Below are 14,838 nucleotides of genomic sequence, written 5' to 3'. Positions count from 1 at the left end.
GATTGATTGATTTTTCGCAAATAAACACTTGTGATTATTCACTTCTAATTCTTGTGGTCTGTGTGTGGACAGGGATTCTGGTTTGTCTTGGACCCAACCAAGGATGGTTGGGAACCACCGCTCTCGTCAAATGCAAGGACGAGAGCTTGACTAGATGAATTATGTCTAACATTCATGTTTAGCATTTTTTAAACTGGCATAAAACAGGCAAATATTTAGTTTGAAATTGTGATTTGGATTTGAAAGCAATGAAATGATCCGCCCAAGTCCCGGTCTCTGTTTAAGCTCCTTTGCAGAACTTTGTTGGAATATTTACAACAAACTCAGTCAGAAAACAGCAGCAAAATGGTGCTGGAAATAAATGTGAAGAGTGGAAATAATTCACAGAGCGAAGCCTCGTGGCCAAACATAGAGATTTCGCAGGTCCCAGCTGTGCAGCGGATTCTCTGCCGGCGCTCAAACTTCTCTTGTTCACTTATTTCTACTTGTTAAATCTCTTGTTCGGTTAAACATGAAAGAAAATCGATTACAATGTTATCGCAGATTCATCTTCATCTCCTTCTTTGTTGTTTTTGTTCGGGTACAAAAGCCTCATGAGCTTCTTTAAAACTCCGGCACTGACAGACTGTGGATCTTGGCAAACGTCTACAGAGGAACGCTGAGGAGCTGCTCTCTGACTTCAAATGACAGAGCGGATACAGATTTCACTGCAGTGCACACACAGCTGGATAAAAATAAACGAAAAAGGAGTCTACTAATCCGAGAAAACAAGATGCTAACCTATGTTTGATGATGATTTCCGAACAGGTGGAACTGCTCCTTTACATGTGTTCCCCCCAAAGGCCTTTGCACACAGATGCACACAGATGCCTGCACAGTGATCTGTTTGATGCAAGATTTCCCATCAGCAGTGCAATATTGAGGGAACAGTTATTCTATTTTTTTTTTGCTACTGATGGATAAACATCTAAGCAAAGACAATTTTGTTTTGTTTATGACATGATATTTATAATATTAGAGATAGATTAAGCTGCAAACAGCAGGGTCTGTAAACCTTCCTTCAAATCGTCAAACTGTGTGACATGTGTCCTATAGTTCTTCAGTGTCGTCTTTCTTTGTTTTCCTATAATAAAGGTCAAGTAAGTCAGAATTAGCGACATCTAACGGGGAAAATAGAGGCTTCTTAAAGTCCGCCCCCAACACTTGAGGATTTTAAAATCTGACTTGATATTAAAAACAGACGAGACGATCCAGTCGAGACACAGGACCTGGCTGCCTCTGTACAACAAGGCCCTTACCTATAGTAAACATAAATGTCTTATTCTAAAGAAATGAAAACAGAACTGTTTTTAATTTAAAGTTATTATCGATGGTAATTGAAAATTCATAGTATGTTCATTACTCTTAAATGTTACAAGCTGCACCTTTAAAAGAACAGTGTGTAGGATTTAGTGGCGTCTAGATGTGAAGCTGCATTTTACAACCAAGTGAATAGAATAGAAAAAGGTCTTTATATCACCAATAACAGAAAGATAACAGAAAGACAGAAAACCTATAACCACAATAAAAACACATGAAAATGATTTAAAATAACAGTATATTTTAAAATAAGAATAAAAAGTGAAAAGTAGAGCAGTTCACTTTGTTGAATTAAGGCTGATTTTGTAATCAAACGACTCATATGACATGAATTTCATATAAAATGCACCTTATATTGGGACCGTATGGTAGAATTTAAGCAAAACAGACACCAGCTATTGCATGTTTTTCTTAATATGAACGAGTGCATCACAATTTGCTTCCAGATGAATCCCAATGTGCAAAGGCCTTAAGAAAACCCTGCATGTGTCACGAGACACTTTGTTTCGTTTGTGCCGAGCAAAACGGTGAACACACACTTTAAAAGCAGCCGTCACAACGTAACTATAACATCAAGCTACACGCACACACACACACACACACACAAGCATGATGGATATGAACTGGGATGATTATGAGAGGATTAGTCTTTCTAAGCTGTTGTAAGGCTCAGTGTGTCGTGTTCTGTGCGTTGGAGCAGGTACAGTGACAGATTTAGAGCAGAGAGTGAATCAGTTGGACATAAAAGATTCAAAGATTCTGATAGAACCCGCTTTGTTTTCTACTTTTTTCTTTTGAAATCGTAGGATCTCCACAGAATTCACACCAAGATGGAACTGAACTGTATGGAATTAGATCTGTGTCAATATAAACAAACAACACTTAATAAAATATCGATTTAATCGTTCAAAATTGTATTTTCAAAATTGTATTTTCTAAGTTGACCGTGAGCAGACAGTTGTTTGACTCTATGTGTCCCTGTGATGGACTGGCGATGTGTTCAGGGTGCGACTCGTGCCTGTTGCCGTATGTCGGCTGAGATTGGCACAGCGACCCTCATGTGGAGGATAAAGCGGTACAAGGTGGATGAATGGATGAAGCTACCACAAAAACACAACATACGACTCGATAGCGCGCGCACACACATTGTTTATGCTCGCAAACAGACACTGAGCCGTTAGGAGAAACCATTTTAGCCTGAATGGGCGTCCATCTGCGAGCACCGTCCTTAAGAAAAAAAAAGGAAAAATCTCAATTTGCATTTCATTTTCCTCTCCAGTGGCTCCAGTCCTCGCTGAGATTTCTGAGCAGGGCGTCCATTAACATGTGAGTGTGTGTGTGTGTGTGTGTGTGTGTGTCTCTGTCTGTCTCTCCTCTCGTCTCCTCAGTGTCTTTAGGTTTCATTTTGGCTCGGCCTTCAGTGACGTCACTCTGCCTTTAAGGGCTTTCATATCCTGCTTGCGTCCGACTGCAGGGGCTCAGTTTCTTAAAATGGGGTTCCTCATCAGGGGCTGAAAAGAGGGAGGATTGTGCTGAGCTGTGACTCTCCATTCTCACCTCCTTCCTTCCTCCTCCTCATCCTCCTCCACTCAGCTGCTACATGTATGGTTCAACATCTGTCTGCAGCTGCAGCCAGACTTTCACATGCCATGCAAAGGCTGTTCACTTTTATCACGCTTACAATGCTCTGATCTAAAATTTCCCAAACCTTTGCCAAAGAATATAACTGTTCTTCATCCATTCATCCCAACTTTTTAACTTTCATCCATATTCCCAATTAGTGAAGGGAATCTGTGAGTGCTGTTTTTTCTAAAATAAAATATCAATATTTGGTGCCAGTGTATGAATCGGGATAAGTACACATTGCCCTTCTCCCATGCCAATAACCGTTGTTTGCATTTGGAAATTTGGATTTTAGGGATGGAAAATGTGCAAAATTCTGGGCTTTTGTTTAAAATCAGTCCAGTGTTTAAAACTTATTGTCTAAATGTTGTTTTTTTTGTTTTTTTTTAAATAATTTTCCCAAAAATCAGCAAATCTACAGCAAGAAACACGAGGGAAATACAGTAAAGAAGATAAGATTTATAACCATCAGCTGTAAATAATGAATAAAAAGATAAAGTAGAACTATTGAAGTGTGTATACACAGTTCTCTACAATTCTCCATTAATTATATTCACACATTCTATTTATTATCCCGTTATATTTATTTTTCATATAATTTAAAGGGTCTTGCCACGTTAATATTTCATATTTATACATTTACATTTACATATTGAAATTTCATCATATATATATTTTATTTTTTTTTGGAAATGTAGCACATCCAGTTTCCCCTCCCACCCATGAGATTAATATTATATTCTGATTCTGAATAAAAGGTGTAGAAGAAGCCGCTGATCAGCACACACCGATCCTGTCAGGACCAGTAGTCCTCAAGGAGACCAAAACCTGGTCCCAATGAGGCAGAAACTAGTTTGATTTAGAGCTAAGATTTGAATTGTGGTCAGGTTAAGGTTAAAGTTAGGGTTTGATATTAACTGGTTATGGTTGATGTGAGGGTTAATGTTTGGGGCGTGTTTGACATGCCGGTCTCTTACCATGATAGTCGTCACGACGACGGTGCGGTTCTCCATGCCGGACGTGTCATTGGGGAGCAGCGGAGAATCCTGGATCAGCACCAGTTTGTCCGTGTCAGTCCAGTAGCCGATCTGTGCGGAGGAGAAAAATATGAGTGTGTGTCGCACGATGTGTTCAAGTGCATGTAGAATTAAAATCATTAATATCATCAGAACAGTATATCATTTACACACACACACACACACCAATTTAATGACAGTAAATGTGACCTCTGCATTTCACACATTCTTTTGTACACACCAGGATTGAACACAAACGCAACCCTCCGGTTACAAACCCAATCCCTGTCCTCTTGGCCATGGGCTGTCCATGTAGCTACTACACTGTGTGTATATATATGTGTATATACAGCTTTAACTCCCCACATCTTCTCGAGCTCAAGCTGCTCATGTTCCTTCTTCTTGATGTTGCCGTCACTTGGGATTGCCACGTCTATCAATACTGCTCCTTCTTCCGCTGCTTATCGACGACCACTGTGTCCGGTTGGTTAGCCATCAGCAGTTTGTCTGTGTGGACCTGTAAAGTCCCAAAGGACCTCAGCCCTATCGTTGTCTTCCATCTGGATCCTGAGACCTCCGGTCCATACTCGGTGCAGATGTTCCTGTACACTATTCCAGCCACTTGGTTGTGGCATCCATGAACGCCCCTTCCCAGCCAGCATCTTACACGCTACAGTGAAGACAGGGGCGTCTTTACACAGTCTACACTTTGGGTTCTGCCTGGTATGATAGACTCCAGCCTCTATTGATCTAGTGCTTAAGGCTTGCTCTTCTGCCACCATGATCAGTATATATATAATTGAATAATTGTATTAATTCATTGGATACAAATACAAATTATTTCCAGTTTCCTGTCCTTAAAATCCTTTTTTCTCTCATTGTGCTGTGATTCCATTTAAAGGACGACAAAAACAAATCTAGACCAGAGATTCAGCTCTGTGAGTCCATACTGTCTATATGTGAGAGTGGATCATGTAACCATTCACAAACTAGTGTAAACAAACATAATCTGCAGTTGTTTGCTTAAAAAAAATGTCTAATACTGAGGGATTCATTTTTATTAAAGTGACAACAGGGTAAATAAAAATAACTGTTGCCAGTGTAAGCCAACAGTGTTTTAACACTTCTCTGTTTCAGTGGCGCCACCAGAGCATATTGACTGGTTTTAAAACAAAAACAGAAACAGCGCAGTGAGGACGCAGTGAAAGACACTACAGCTTTGTTTTGTTTTTGCTTTGCTCGAGTAATTGCCCCGTAGTCTCGACTGACTTATCGATTTCCATCTCAATTTGGAGATGAAAGTCGTGCCGAGCGTTCAGGTGGAGCGGGCGTTTGAATGGCTGATTGAATTAGCTCCACAATATGGACAGTTGTGTGAGAGAATTCCCAGAAGTCTGTTTGAAACGGCCCAATGCCACGAGATTACTGACAAAACCGCTGTCATTCCAACGAATGGACCGAGACGCTCACGTATGCTTCAGAGAAGAAAGTGAAAGCACAGTTACCGCTACGTCAGGTGAGCTCTATTTCCTTTAAATGGTTCAGTTTGGTACGTCACGCAATTATTTAGGTTTCCATCATCAAACGTAGAGAAAGGTTTCAAAATAATAATAATTTTGGCACCTTTCAGTTGGGAGACCATGCCTGACCAGTGGTCTGAGCTAGAAACACTGCAGTCTGTTTATTTGTTGACAGAGAATTAACACAACAGATCACAATACTAATATTCATGATGATGTTTTACAAAATTTCAAAATAAGTATTTGTTCTGACAAGAAACTATGTATAATTCACAACAAACTAACAAAATTAATCTCTAAATAGTAAAAACTGACAGAAATAACAAATTTAACTGGATACTAAATGGTGGGCCGAATGAAGTAGATTGAGGGGGCTGCATGTGGCCCGTGAGCCACAAGTTTGAGACCTCTTTCTTTAACTGTGTCACATTACAAACAGTTCCAAACTGCACTGTACCAATTGACGGTAAAAAAAAAGGTTTTGTCGGTGATTCACTTCTATGTCGGGCCCCTTTTTCCTGTGGGCCCCTAAATTCCCCAGACACGGCCCTGCTCGTGCAGCTCCTTTTACTGTCCAGGAGTCCTTGACTGACGGTTTGACTGACAGGAAGTGACAGATGTGATATGTGTGTTACAATACGAACACACTGAGAGGAGGCGCACAGTAACGGTCAGCTGATTTATGACTTTTGATTTCCCTCACGAAAAGAAACGCCAATAAGTATTGATCTTTGAGTGTATTGATCGTAAAATAAGACGCGAGCGTTTGACAGCAGCCATAAGCAGCTATAAGTCACAGTGTGTGTTGCTGCTGCTGACGAGCCAGACAGTGGAAGGAGGAGCAGCGATTGGCTGATACTCTCCTGTGATGCTGGACACCGAGGTGATGGAGGAATTGTGGGAAAGAGCCAAAGATCCAAAAACACACACACACAGTCTGGTTTCCATGACTCCAGAGGACATTGCGTTGACTTACATTCATTTCCTGGAGACTTAACTTTAATCTACATTAAAATGTAATCTATTAGATTATGGGGACATCATTTTTGTCCCCACAAAAAAAAAGACAAGTCCCCATAATGTGACTGCGTAAACAGATTTAGGTCCCCACAACATAAGGAATACCAGGCACACACACACACACACACACAGTGTCCTGACAGGACACACACTGTGAATGAAGGACAGGTTAAAACAGCTTTTTTGATTGACAGGAACTCCTCTACGCTTCCTCACTGCTCCTCCTATCATTCTACCTTCTCTTGGTTGCTCCCCATTTCATTTAACCCCCCTGTCATCTCTCTCTCTCTCTCTCTCTCTCTCCCTCTTTCTTATGTCATGTTTTCTATTTATTCATTCTATTTATTGTAAAAGGATGCTGGACACCTATCTATCTATCTATCTATCTATCTATCTATCTAACCATCTATCTATCTATCTATCTATGGAAAACAATAAATCACGACACAAACAAACAGCAAGTGTGTGAGTGTAGTGTGAAGTTTTACCCGTCTGGGTCCATTACTCTTCAGCTCAAACACGTCCATATTGTAGTTGACCCTGCGGCCATAGTGGTCAAACTGGACATTACCTGTTAATCCCTGCAGCCGGACCTGCACACAGAGGACGACAGGGAATCAAACCTCCAACTATAACACAGTAAATGCTGAAGGTTTATACATTTATTATAAAAACAAAACTGTTGCATAAAAAAAGGTACATTTATTTTGGATGGTGAGAACATAATTTCACAGGAAGCAGCAGAGTGATTGAAGAACAATTGTGATCTTTGAAGTTGGGGAAACTGAGGAAATAGAAGAAATACACATTTTTTATTTTTTAAATATATCCTGAGGAGGATTTGACTGATCTAAAATGCTTTTTCTAGTTGGCGTTAACCATAATTATGCATTTAAAACAACTGTTTACATGGTTCTAAAGAAATAGGTCACTTTGGAAACATATTCAAGCAGAGACTCCAGCTTCAGTGATGCTACTTTTACTATGTCCTCAGGAGTGACAACCGTAGACTTTTCATTCAACACTACTAAGCAAAATAGAGTGGAATTACTGGACTGTGGATTGCAGATTATTTTGTCCTTTAAAGGGTTTTATTATCTGATGAGGATGTGTACGTACAATATCATGATAATTCACAGAAAAAGGTGAGAGAATCTTATTTCTTTTGTTCCAATAAAGTGGATTCAGTTCCAGAAGCAAATGTGCAAATGTTCCAAGTAAGTATGCCGTGTTCCCACACCTTGGTCACCTTTTCGAGGACGATCCAGGACCAATATCCTGAAATTTAAGTCTAGTCTACGTACATCGAGCAATGCGGGGCATGAAACAGTAGTTGGCGTCGTAACAAACAAGGGAGACATTTACCTAAATATCAACTTAACGTTGTTCTTATTGAGGGAGAATTTCAAAAACCCTGGATGTTGTGTCCTGCACGTCTTCCCTCGCTCTCTCTCACCTGTTTGAGAGTGCGCTCCATGTCGATGCCCTGGTTCCACGGGGCGGCGGGGTTGGCGAGACAGTCGCCCGCGTTCCCCCGTCTGGAAATGTCCACTTTCTGCCTGCGCAGGTTCCTGAAGGCCTCGGCCATCACCATCACGCCGTCATATGTGAGCGCTGAGGTGTACTGGGAAACGAGAGCAGGTGAGAGGAGATACAGACTTTACTGCGTGTGGTTACAAAGACCTTACTTATTCTGCATCTCATAAAAGCGCTGCAGTAGGAATTATGGTTCAACTCCGACCTTTTAGATTAATCAGAGAGAAATAAAACACTATTTGTAACACTGTCACCTGGAGGCCGCCCTGCTGTTCTGTCTGTTTTGGGTACACACAGTGCAAAAACGTTATGAGGCCAATTAAATGCTGATTTAGCGGAATGTTCTGCAGCATTTGCTGGTCGGATATCTTTGAAAACAACCTGCGTGAAGCTGAATCAGCGAGCACGCTGCGTTTCTGCTGCGCGCTGGAGAGTCGCGGCTGCTGTAGGGGGCGCAGCACTTTAAGTGCACTCATTATTCTCTGAGAGTGAGAGTCAGGAAGAGCACACACCCCCACAGCGTTAGCCCACTCTCCCCGAGTCCGTCTTTGACCCGGAGACCTCACGCTGCATCTGATTATTTGGATCCACAAAAAAATCACTCTCTCCCAGAAAATTAATTGAGGGAAAGACAAAAAGGCAGCAGGATGAGAAGGAGGGACGAGGGAGGCAGGGGAAGGGCTGACGGGCTGTCCAGCCGGGCGGCAGCCTGGCATCAATTATCCCAACTAGCAGGAGTTCATTAACTTTGCCTCCGGTCGGGGGGTGAATCCTATTCATTAAAGCCACTGCTCACTGTGACGTTATGGCTCTCAACAGAGACACTACACTCCATCCCCCGGTTACTCTTTGACAAATTGCTCCAGAGTAAAACACACACACACACACGCTCACTCACTTATACATGCAACCAATCAAGGTGCGACGTAAACGACCCAACAATCAGTGCGATTGTTGCTATCAGCTCAATACTGCCGGGAACGTGAAAAAGGGGTCAGCGTGGGATTAATCCGAGTGATGCTCGTGTGACAAGAGTCCGAAATCTGCCACTTTTTGTTTTTCCAATCAGAAAACATCGATATAGACGCTCAGGGAGCGAGATTTAAAAGCATGTCGTAGGTAAATGAATTCCTCTCACTGCACCCTTCTCTTTCTGAGCAAGTAAGAGAATCTCTCAGCAGTCAGTAAATCAAAGCAGACTCCATGAAAGGAACTGCTACTGTCAGGACATTATACACTGTAGAGCTGATACTTAAAGTGGAACTATGCAGGATTTTCACCCTAATTTAACAGCTTTGGAACCGTTGTGACGGTTAAAATAATGTCTCCTTGCAAGAGCCCTCAGAATCAGGAGCTCGGCTCGAAACGCGGATTGCTTCACGGCTCTACACACAAACCTCCCCGAGTCAGATACTACAAGATCAAGACAGTGATTGCGTTATTTTTGGCATTCATCGTGGCAGAGCTGGCGAAAAAGAAGCAGAGGAAACTGTTGTTGGAGGAAGCGAGGAATTAAAACACACAGACCGGCATGGACGTGGCTTCACGTCTAGTGTTCGCCAGCTCCGTTGAAAACAAATACGCATGGCCAGGAGAGGGGAAGGGAGGGGAGAGGATAAAGTGGCAGGTGGTGGTGTAGTAAAAAATATACACAAAAACTGTAGGGGGAGCTCCGAAAAAGTGACCAGACTTGGAAAGGCCAAATACACAATCCTAGAAAAAAAGCCTTGGTTGTAGGTCTGTACAGTTGCATAGCGATTTTGGCCACGCCTCTTGGAAGAGGGCGTTTCCAGACCCATACTTCACTGACATTGAGATGCAGATGCTCACCCATCCCTTCCCCAACTGTGTCAGTCATCCATGTTTGCTTCTACACACCAGAAATGACGCACACTTTTCTCCACACTCCCACTCTCTCGTCTGCTTCCAATTCATTCTTCATTAGTTTATAAAATTAAATGAAATTTAATTAAGTTAAAAAAACCAAAACTGTATTAGTTCCCGGGGGCAAATCAAAGACACAAAGAGCAGTTGTCAACAAAACACAAAACAAGTCAAGCTCTGCTTTCAGAAATCTCATTTCCAAAGATAATTAATTAAGGAACGCAGTGTCGTTGTGTGGCAGCGTGGTTTTGAAGAGACAGTGTTGTTACAGCTGCGTTAATCTCACGAACAAATGTCACCGGGGACCAGAAATGACAAGAGAGACACAGATCAGGTTAACGTCACCATCCTTACTCCTGCAGACCAAGCTCTAATTGGCCAATTTGTTTCCCCAAACAGGAAATCAAGCTTTTGATGAGATAACTGCTGCGGCTAATTGGAAGATACGGTATGAAGGGAAGTCCGGCTCAGATAAGGATGTTTGTGAAGGTTAGAGCTGGACTCTGTCTCTCTCTCTCTCTCTCCTGACGGTTATCAAAGGCTTCCCAAAGATCTGATGATTGAAAAAGTAATCTGAGCAGTGTGAGTTAGTTCACCGCCTGCCAAAAAAACAATAACAAAGACACAGCAGCCGTGTTAAAGCCTTAGCAGAAAGAAAGAAAGAAAGAAAGAAAGAAGAAGGCGCTGACTGTGAGTCAGGCTGTGGACACACTCACAGGGAGCAGAGTCATTTGGTCTGAGTAGATTTCCAGGAGGGAAGGCAATTTATCAAGAGGTGGAGTGGACACACACACACACACGCACACACACACACACACACACAAGCACACAGACGCACACACGCACACAGTCATGTCGCCATGACTTCAGGGGAATTCACATCGACTAAATTCCTGGAGATTTATGCAAACCTGTGCTGTAATTACTACTTACAAAACACTTAACCTAAGCAAACACAGATTAACCTCAACTAACATTAGCTAAACCAAATTTGTCTAACTAATCAAGGACTATCTTATCTTAACCCAACCTAACCTGTAACCTATCCTACACTAAGTTAACCCAACCTCACCCAACTTAATCTTAACTAACCTGAGCTAAGCTAAAGTTGTGTATTAGTCAAACACATGAAAACACAAGGGGGACATTTTTGAGATGTTTTCACTCTGGGACCCAAAAATAGAGTTTTACTCCTAAAACATGAGTTACATATGGTTACAATATAACACGCACGCACGCACGCACGCACGCACACACACGCACGCATGCACGCACACACGCACACACGCACGCAGTGTGACTCACGCCACTTCCACTCTGCTGCGTTATGTATTTTAAAACAGAAATCTTTGGTTGGACACAGATTTGCTGGGGGGGGAGAGGGTTTGCTGACCACAGCGGCGTGGTGATGATGATGATGATGATGATGATGATGATGATGATGATGATGATGCCTTCACCGCCACTTACAGTCTGTGTAAAGTGGGTCAGTCTGTCACACGCACATTTATCAGGATTAAACCTCCTCTGCTTTATTTTATTATTTTTATTTGAAGCTAATTGTTAGTTTTTCTGTTTTATTTTTATTATTTATTTTATTATTCTTACAAAACCTCCAGGTGATGATTAAAGGGACCATCGTTGGTGGATTTTACTCTATATTTGCATTAGTCTGCTATTTTATAAAAATGTGTCACAGGAAACTAATAGATTTCATTGAAAACTGTATATATTCTGGTAACTGTCTATAATTTACATGCCTATTTTAAATTTAATTAATAATATGTTTCTATATTGTACGTTCACATAATGTGTAAATGCATGTTCATTATTTATTATCTTTATCTCGACTGTCTTTGCTGCTGTGACAATGTAAATTTCCCCACTAAGGGACTAATAAAGGATGATCTTATCTTATCTTAAAATGCAGATAAACTTTATGAAACCTGCTCAAATCTCACATCTGAGACTTGAGCACAGATCTTTTTACATAAGAAGTGACAAAATTCACATTATCCTTTATAAAGATCTTCTTGTTGAGGTTTGGTGAAATCTTTATTGTCCTCGATATGGAATAATAATAATAATAATAATAATAATAACTTAGATTTGAAGCCACGTAGAAACACCAGATAACCTCGAATTTCAAATAAGAACAGACAGTAAAACTATAGAGCTTGGACTTCAATTACAGGTTTTTTTAATCCAGGTCAGCTATTTCATGATTTAATAATTTAATTTCACTCAGTGCAAACAATTTCTGGTCGTTGAGAGTGTAAAATGAGATGAAACCCTCCAAAGGGAAGCAATTAAAGTGTGAAAACGGTGCTTTCTCTTTAATTCTCTGTGTGAAGCCCTCTGCACAGTTCTCCTGCACAATTACAAAGCCACCGTATTACAGATTCCTGTGCGCGACCTCAGAAACGTTCAAGTCTTTAAGAGAAAGTCTGACCTCTGCGTCACCGCTTATGAATTTAACTCGGAGACGACAGAGCAAAGTTTTCAGACAAATGAACGCTGAATAAATTGCCGTGGACCGACCTTGGGCGGAGCGTCGGAGCCGGGATACTCCCTCTGATCCAGCTTGTTCCAGCGCTGCATCAGCTTGATGACCATGGGGTTGCTGAAGTCCACCAGCTGGAAGCCCGTCACGTTGGCGCCGCCGTGCATGAAGCGCTCCAGGTTGATGTCCTTGAAACCCTGAAGGACACGGAGGGGAGAGACGTGGTCACGGTCCAAATCCAGGTTTAGCGGAGACTGATGATTTGATTTCATGACATGGCGAGCACGAAGGTGACACACTGAACATTTATGGAACATATGACGTGAATTAAAGAACATAAAGATTTGGTCTCCTTGGTTTTAATCCTACAAATCTGATGAAATGGGCTCGTAACATAGTTACAATTTATTGTTTTTAGCGATTAAATCATTTGAATATTACATCATTTACACACATTTATCCTCAAAATTCCATCTATTTGTCCATTTATATTCAGTCTGATTTATATAGAAACTGCTAAATTGTGTTACTGTGTGTTGCAGTTATTGTATTTATGCCATCATGCCCCAAGCATGTTGCATGCTGTTTTAAAAGGCTTTTAAAGATAATTTGATCATTTATACCTCAACATTTTTGCTGGTTAAAAACCTCGTTCCTCTTCTTTATCATTACATTCCATTGCATTCACCTCCTATTATTGTTATCATATGTTATTTGACTCCAGATGTGAAAGTAAGGCCCATTTTTTTTCACTCCTGCGTGGCTTCGATTTTGTTACATTGCCATTTAAAAATGATAATTGTGACAATGGAAATATAATAATTCTAAAACGGTGCGTTTGTACATTACTTTGGTAACACTTTATATTCAGGAACACATATTCACCATTAACTAGGTGCTTACTAACATGCATATAAGTAGCATACTAGCCCTTTATTAGTAAATATTAAGCACGTATTAACACCTTATTTAGGAAAAATCTTAATTTACATGTTAAGCAGCAGATGGAGCTCAGTCGGGACACGAGACAACACAGTGTTTGCAATTTGTTGGTAGGTTTTCCCGAAAATCTTTTCTTTTCTTTAAAAAGATAAATAAGAATCATTTTCAGGGCCCATTTTCACATAGACTGAAGGACACAGATTCAGGGGAAGAAGGAGACAAACAAGACACGTAAACAACAACAACAACAACAACAACAAGTGCCAGTGTTTCCCTCACCAGGTTGGCCATGATGTAATGGTAGCCTTTGACGTGTTTCCCCACGCTGACAATCTGCGAGGAGTCAAAGCACAGTTCAACGTTAATCTGACTGGATTACAGCATATCATATGTTAATGACAGTAAACGATGCATGAGGCAGGTGTGTGTGTGTGTGTGTGTGTGTGTGTGTGTGTGTGTGTGTGTGTGTGTGTGAGACACGGTGCGACTGTCAGCTTTAATCCGTAGAGGATCGGATGTCTAAACAAATGAGCGGGCGTTCACGGACGGCGCCGCGTCGCAGAGGAGAAACACACTTCACGCTCACAAGGACGTGACAATGCTGCTGGATAACCTTGCACGACACACACACACACACACAGACAGACACACAAACACAGAGACACAAACACTGGTGATATAAACTGACTGTGAAAGTTGACACCTGTTGGGAAATCCAGTCAATAAGAGCATGATTTAATCCTAAGAAAATGCTTTGAACCACTTTGAACTGTTTGTACCATGGAGTAATCTGTCAGTTATTTACTCAATTAATCGTTGTTAAGGTGTTTGGTCCATAAAATGTCATAAAATGTCAATCATTGTTGAGCAAACCTTAAAAACAACATCCTCCAATGTCTCGTTTTGTCCACAAACTAAAAACATCGCCTCGTATTTTCACTTTTTACATTTTTTGTTGAAGTTGACCTTTTAAATAAAAAGAAGAGTGTGTTTTTTTTTTATTCTCGGAGAAGCTGAATCAGTGATGGACTTTAAATCGTGTGCCATTAAATTCTTCAGTTAATGTATGAGGGACACTTGCTCTCTGCTTCTCCCTGTGAGTCACCTAATAAATATTATCAGATAGAGACTCTGCCGCCTGTTTTATAATATCCAGCCGAGCGCGAGCAGTGACTGACTCTCATTTAATTCCATGCAGCTGGTTTTTGCATAAAAAGGGAAAATTAAAAGGACTGAGCACGGGTCTCATGATCATTACAGCTGTGCCGCGGTTCTTCTCTTTGGTTTTTGTTGTCTTTCACCTCCTTTACCACAAACTGTGAGCGCTGGGAAAAAATCCTGTTAATGGTTTAATCTGATATGAGAAGAATCTCCTTCTCAGCAACTTGAAATTGGCTCTTTCACAGTTTTTCACAGATTAATAAACTCATTTCAG

General features: G+C 41.1%; 1 protein-coding gene across 3 annotated transcripts in view; it reads right to left on the bottom strand.

Moving 5' to 3' along the window:
* Positions 1-14,838, bottom strand: part of gria4b (glutamate receptor, ionotropic, AMPA 4b) — a 116,820-nt gene that overhangs the window by 32,462 nt on the left and 69,520 nt on the right. For 2 of the 3 annotated variants that reach the window (XM_058626508.1, XM_058626509.1), the window contains exons 5-9: positions 13,683-13,736; positions 12,500-12,658; positions 7,995-8,162; positions 7,027-7,131; positions 3,960-4,070 (exon numbers count right to left, since the gene is read on the bottom strand). In XM_058626508.1, the coding sequence (XP_058482491.1) occupies positions 3,960-4,070; positions 7,027-7,131; positions 7,995-8,162; positions 12,500-12,658; positions 13,683-13,736 (597 nt within the window). Of the gene's footprint in view, positions 1-2,167; positions 2,871-3,959; positions 4,071-7,026; positions 7,132-7,994; positions 8,163-12,499; positions 12,659-13,682; positions 13,737-14,838 lie in introns of those variants that run through there. The other variant, XM_058626510.1, reaches the window with a different exon arrangement.

The sequence above is a fragment of the Solea solea genome, chromosome 4 (genome assembly GCF_958295425.1).
Source record: "Solea solea chromosome 4, fSolSol10.1, whole genome shotgun sequence".
NCBI lineage: Eukaryota > Metazoa > Chordata > Actinopteri > Pleuronectiformes > Soleidae > Solea > Solea solea.
Note: the sequence above shows the minus strand (reverse complement) of the source record. Positions and strands in the feature narration are given on the sequence as shown.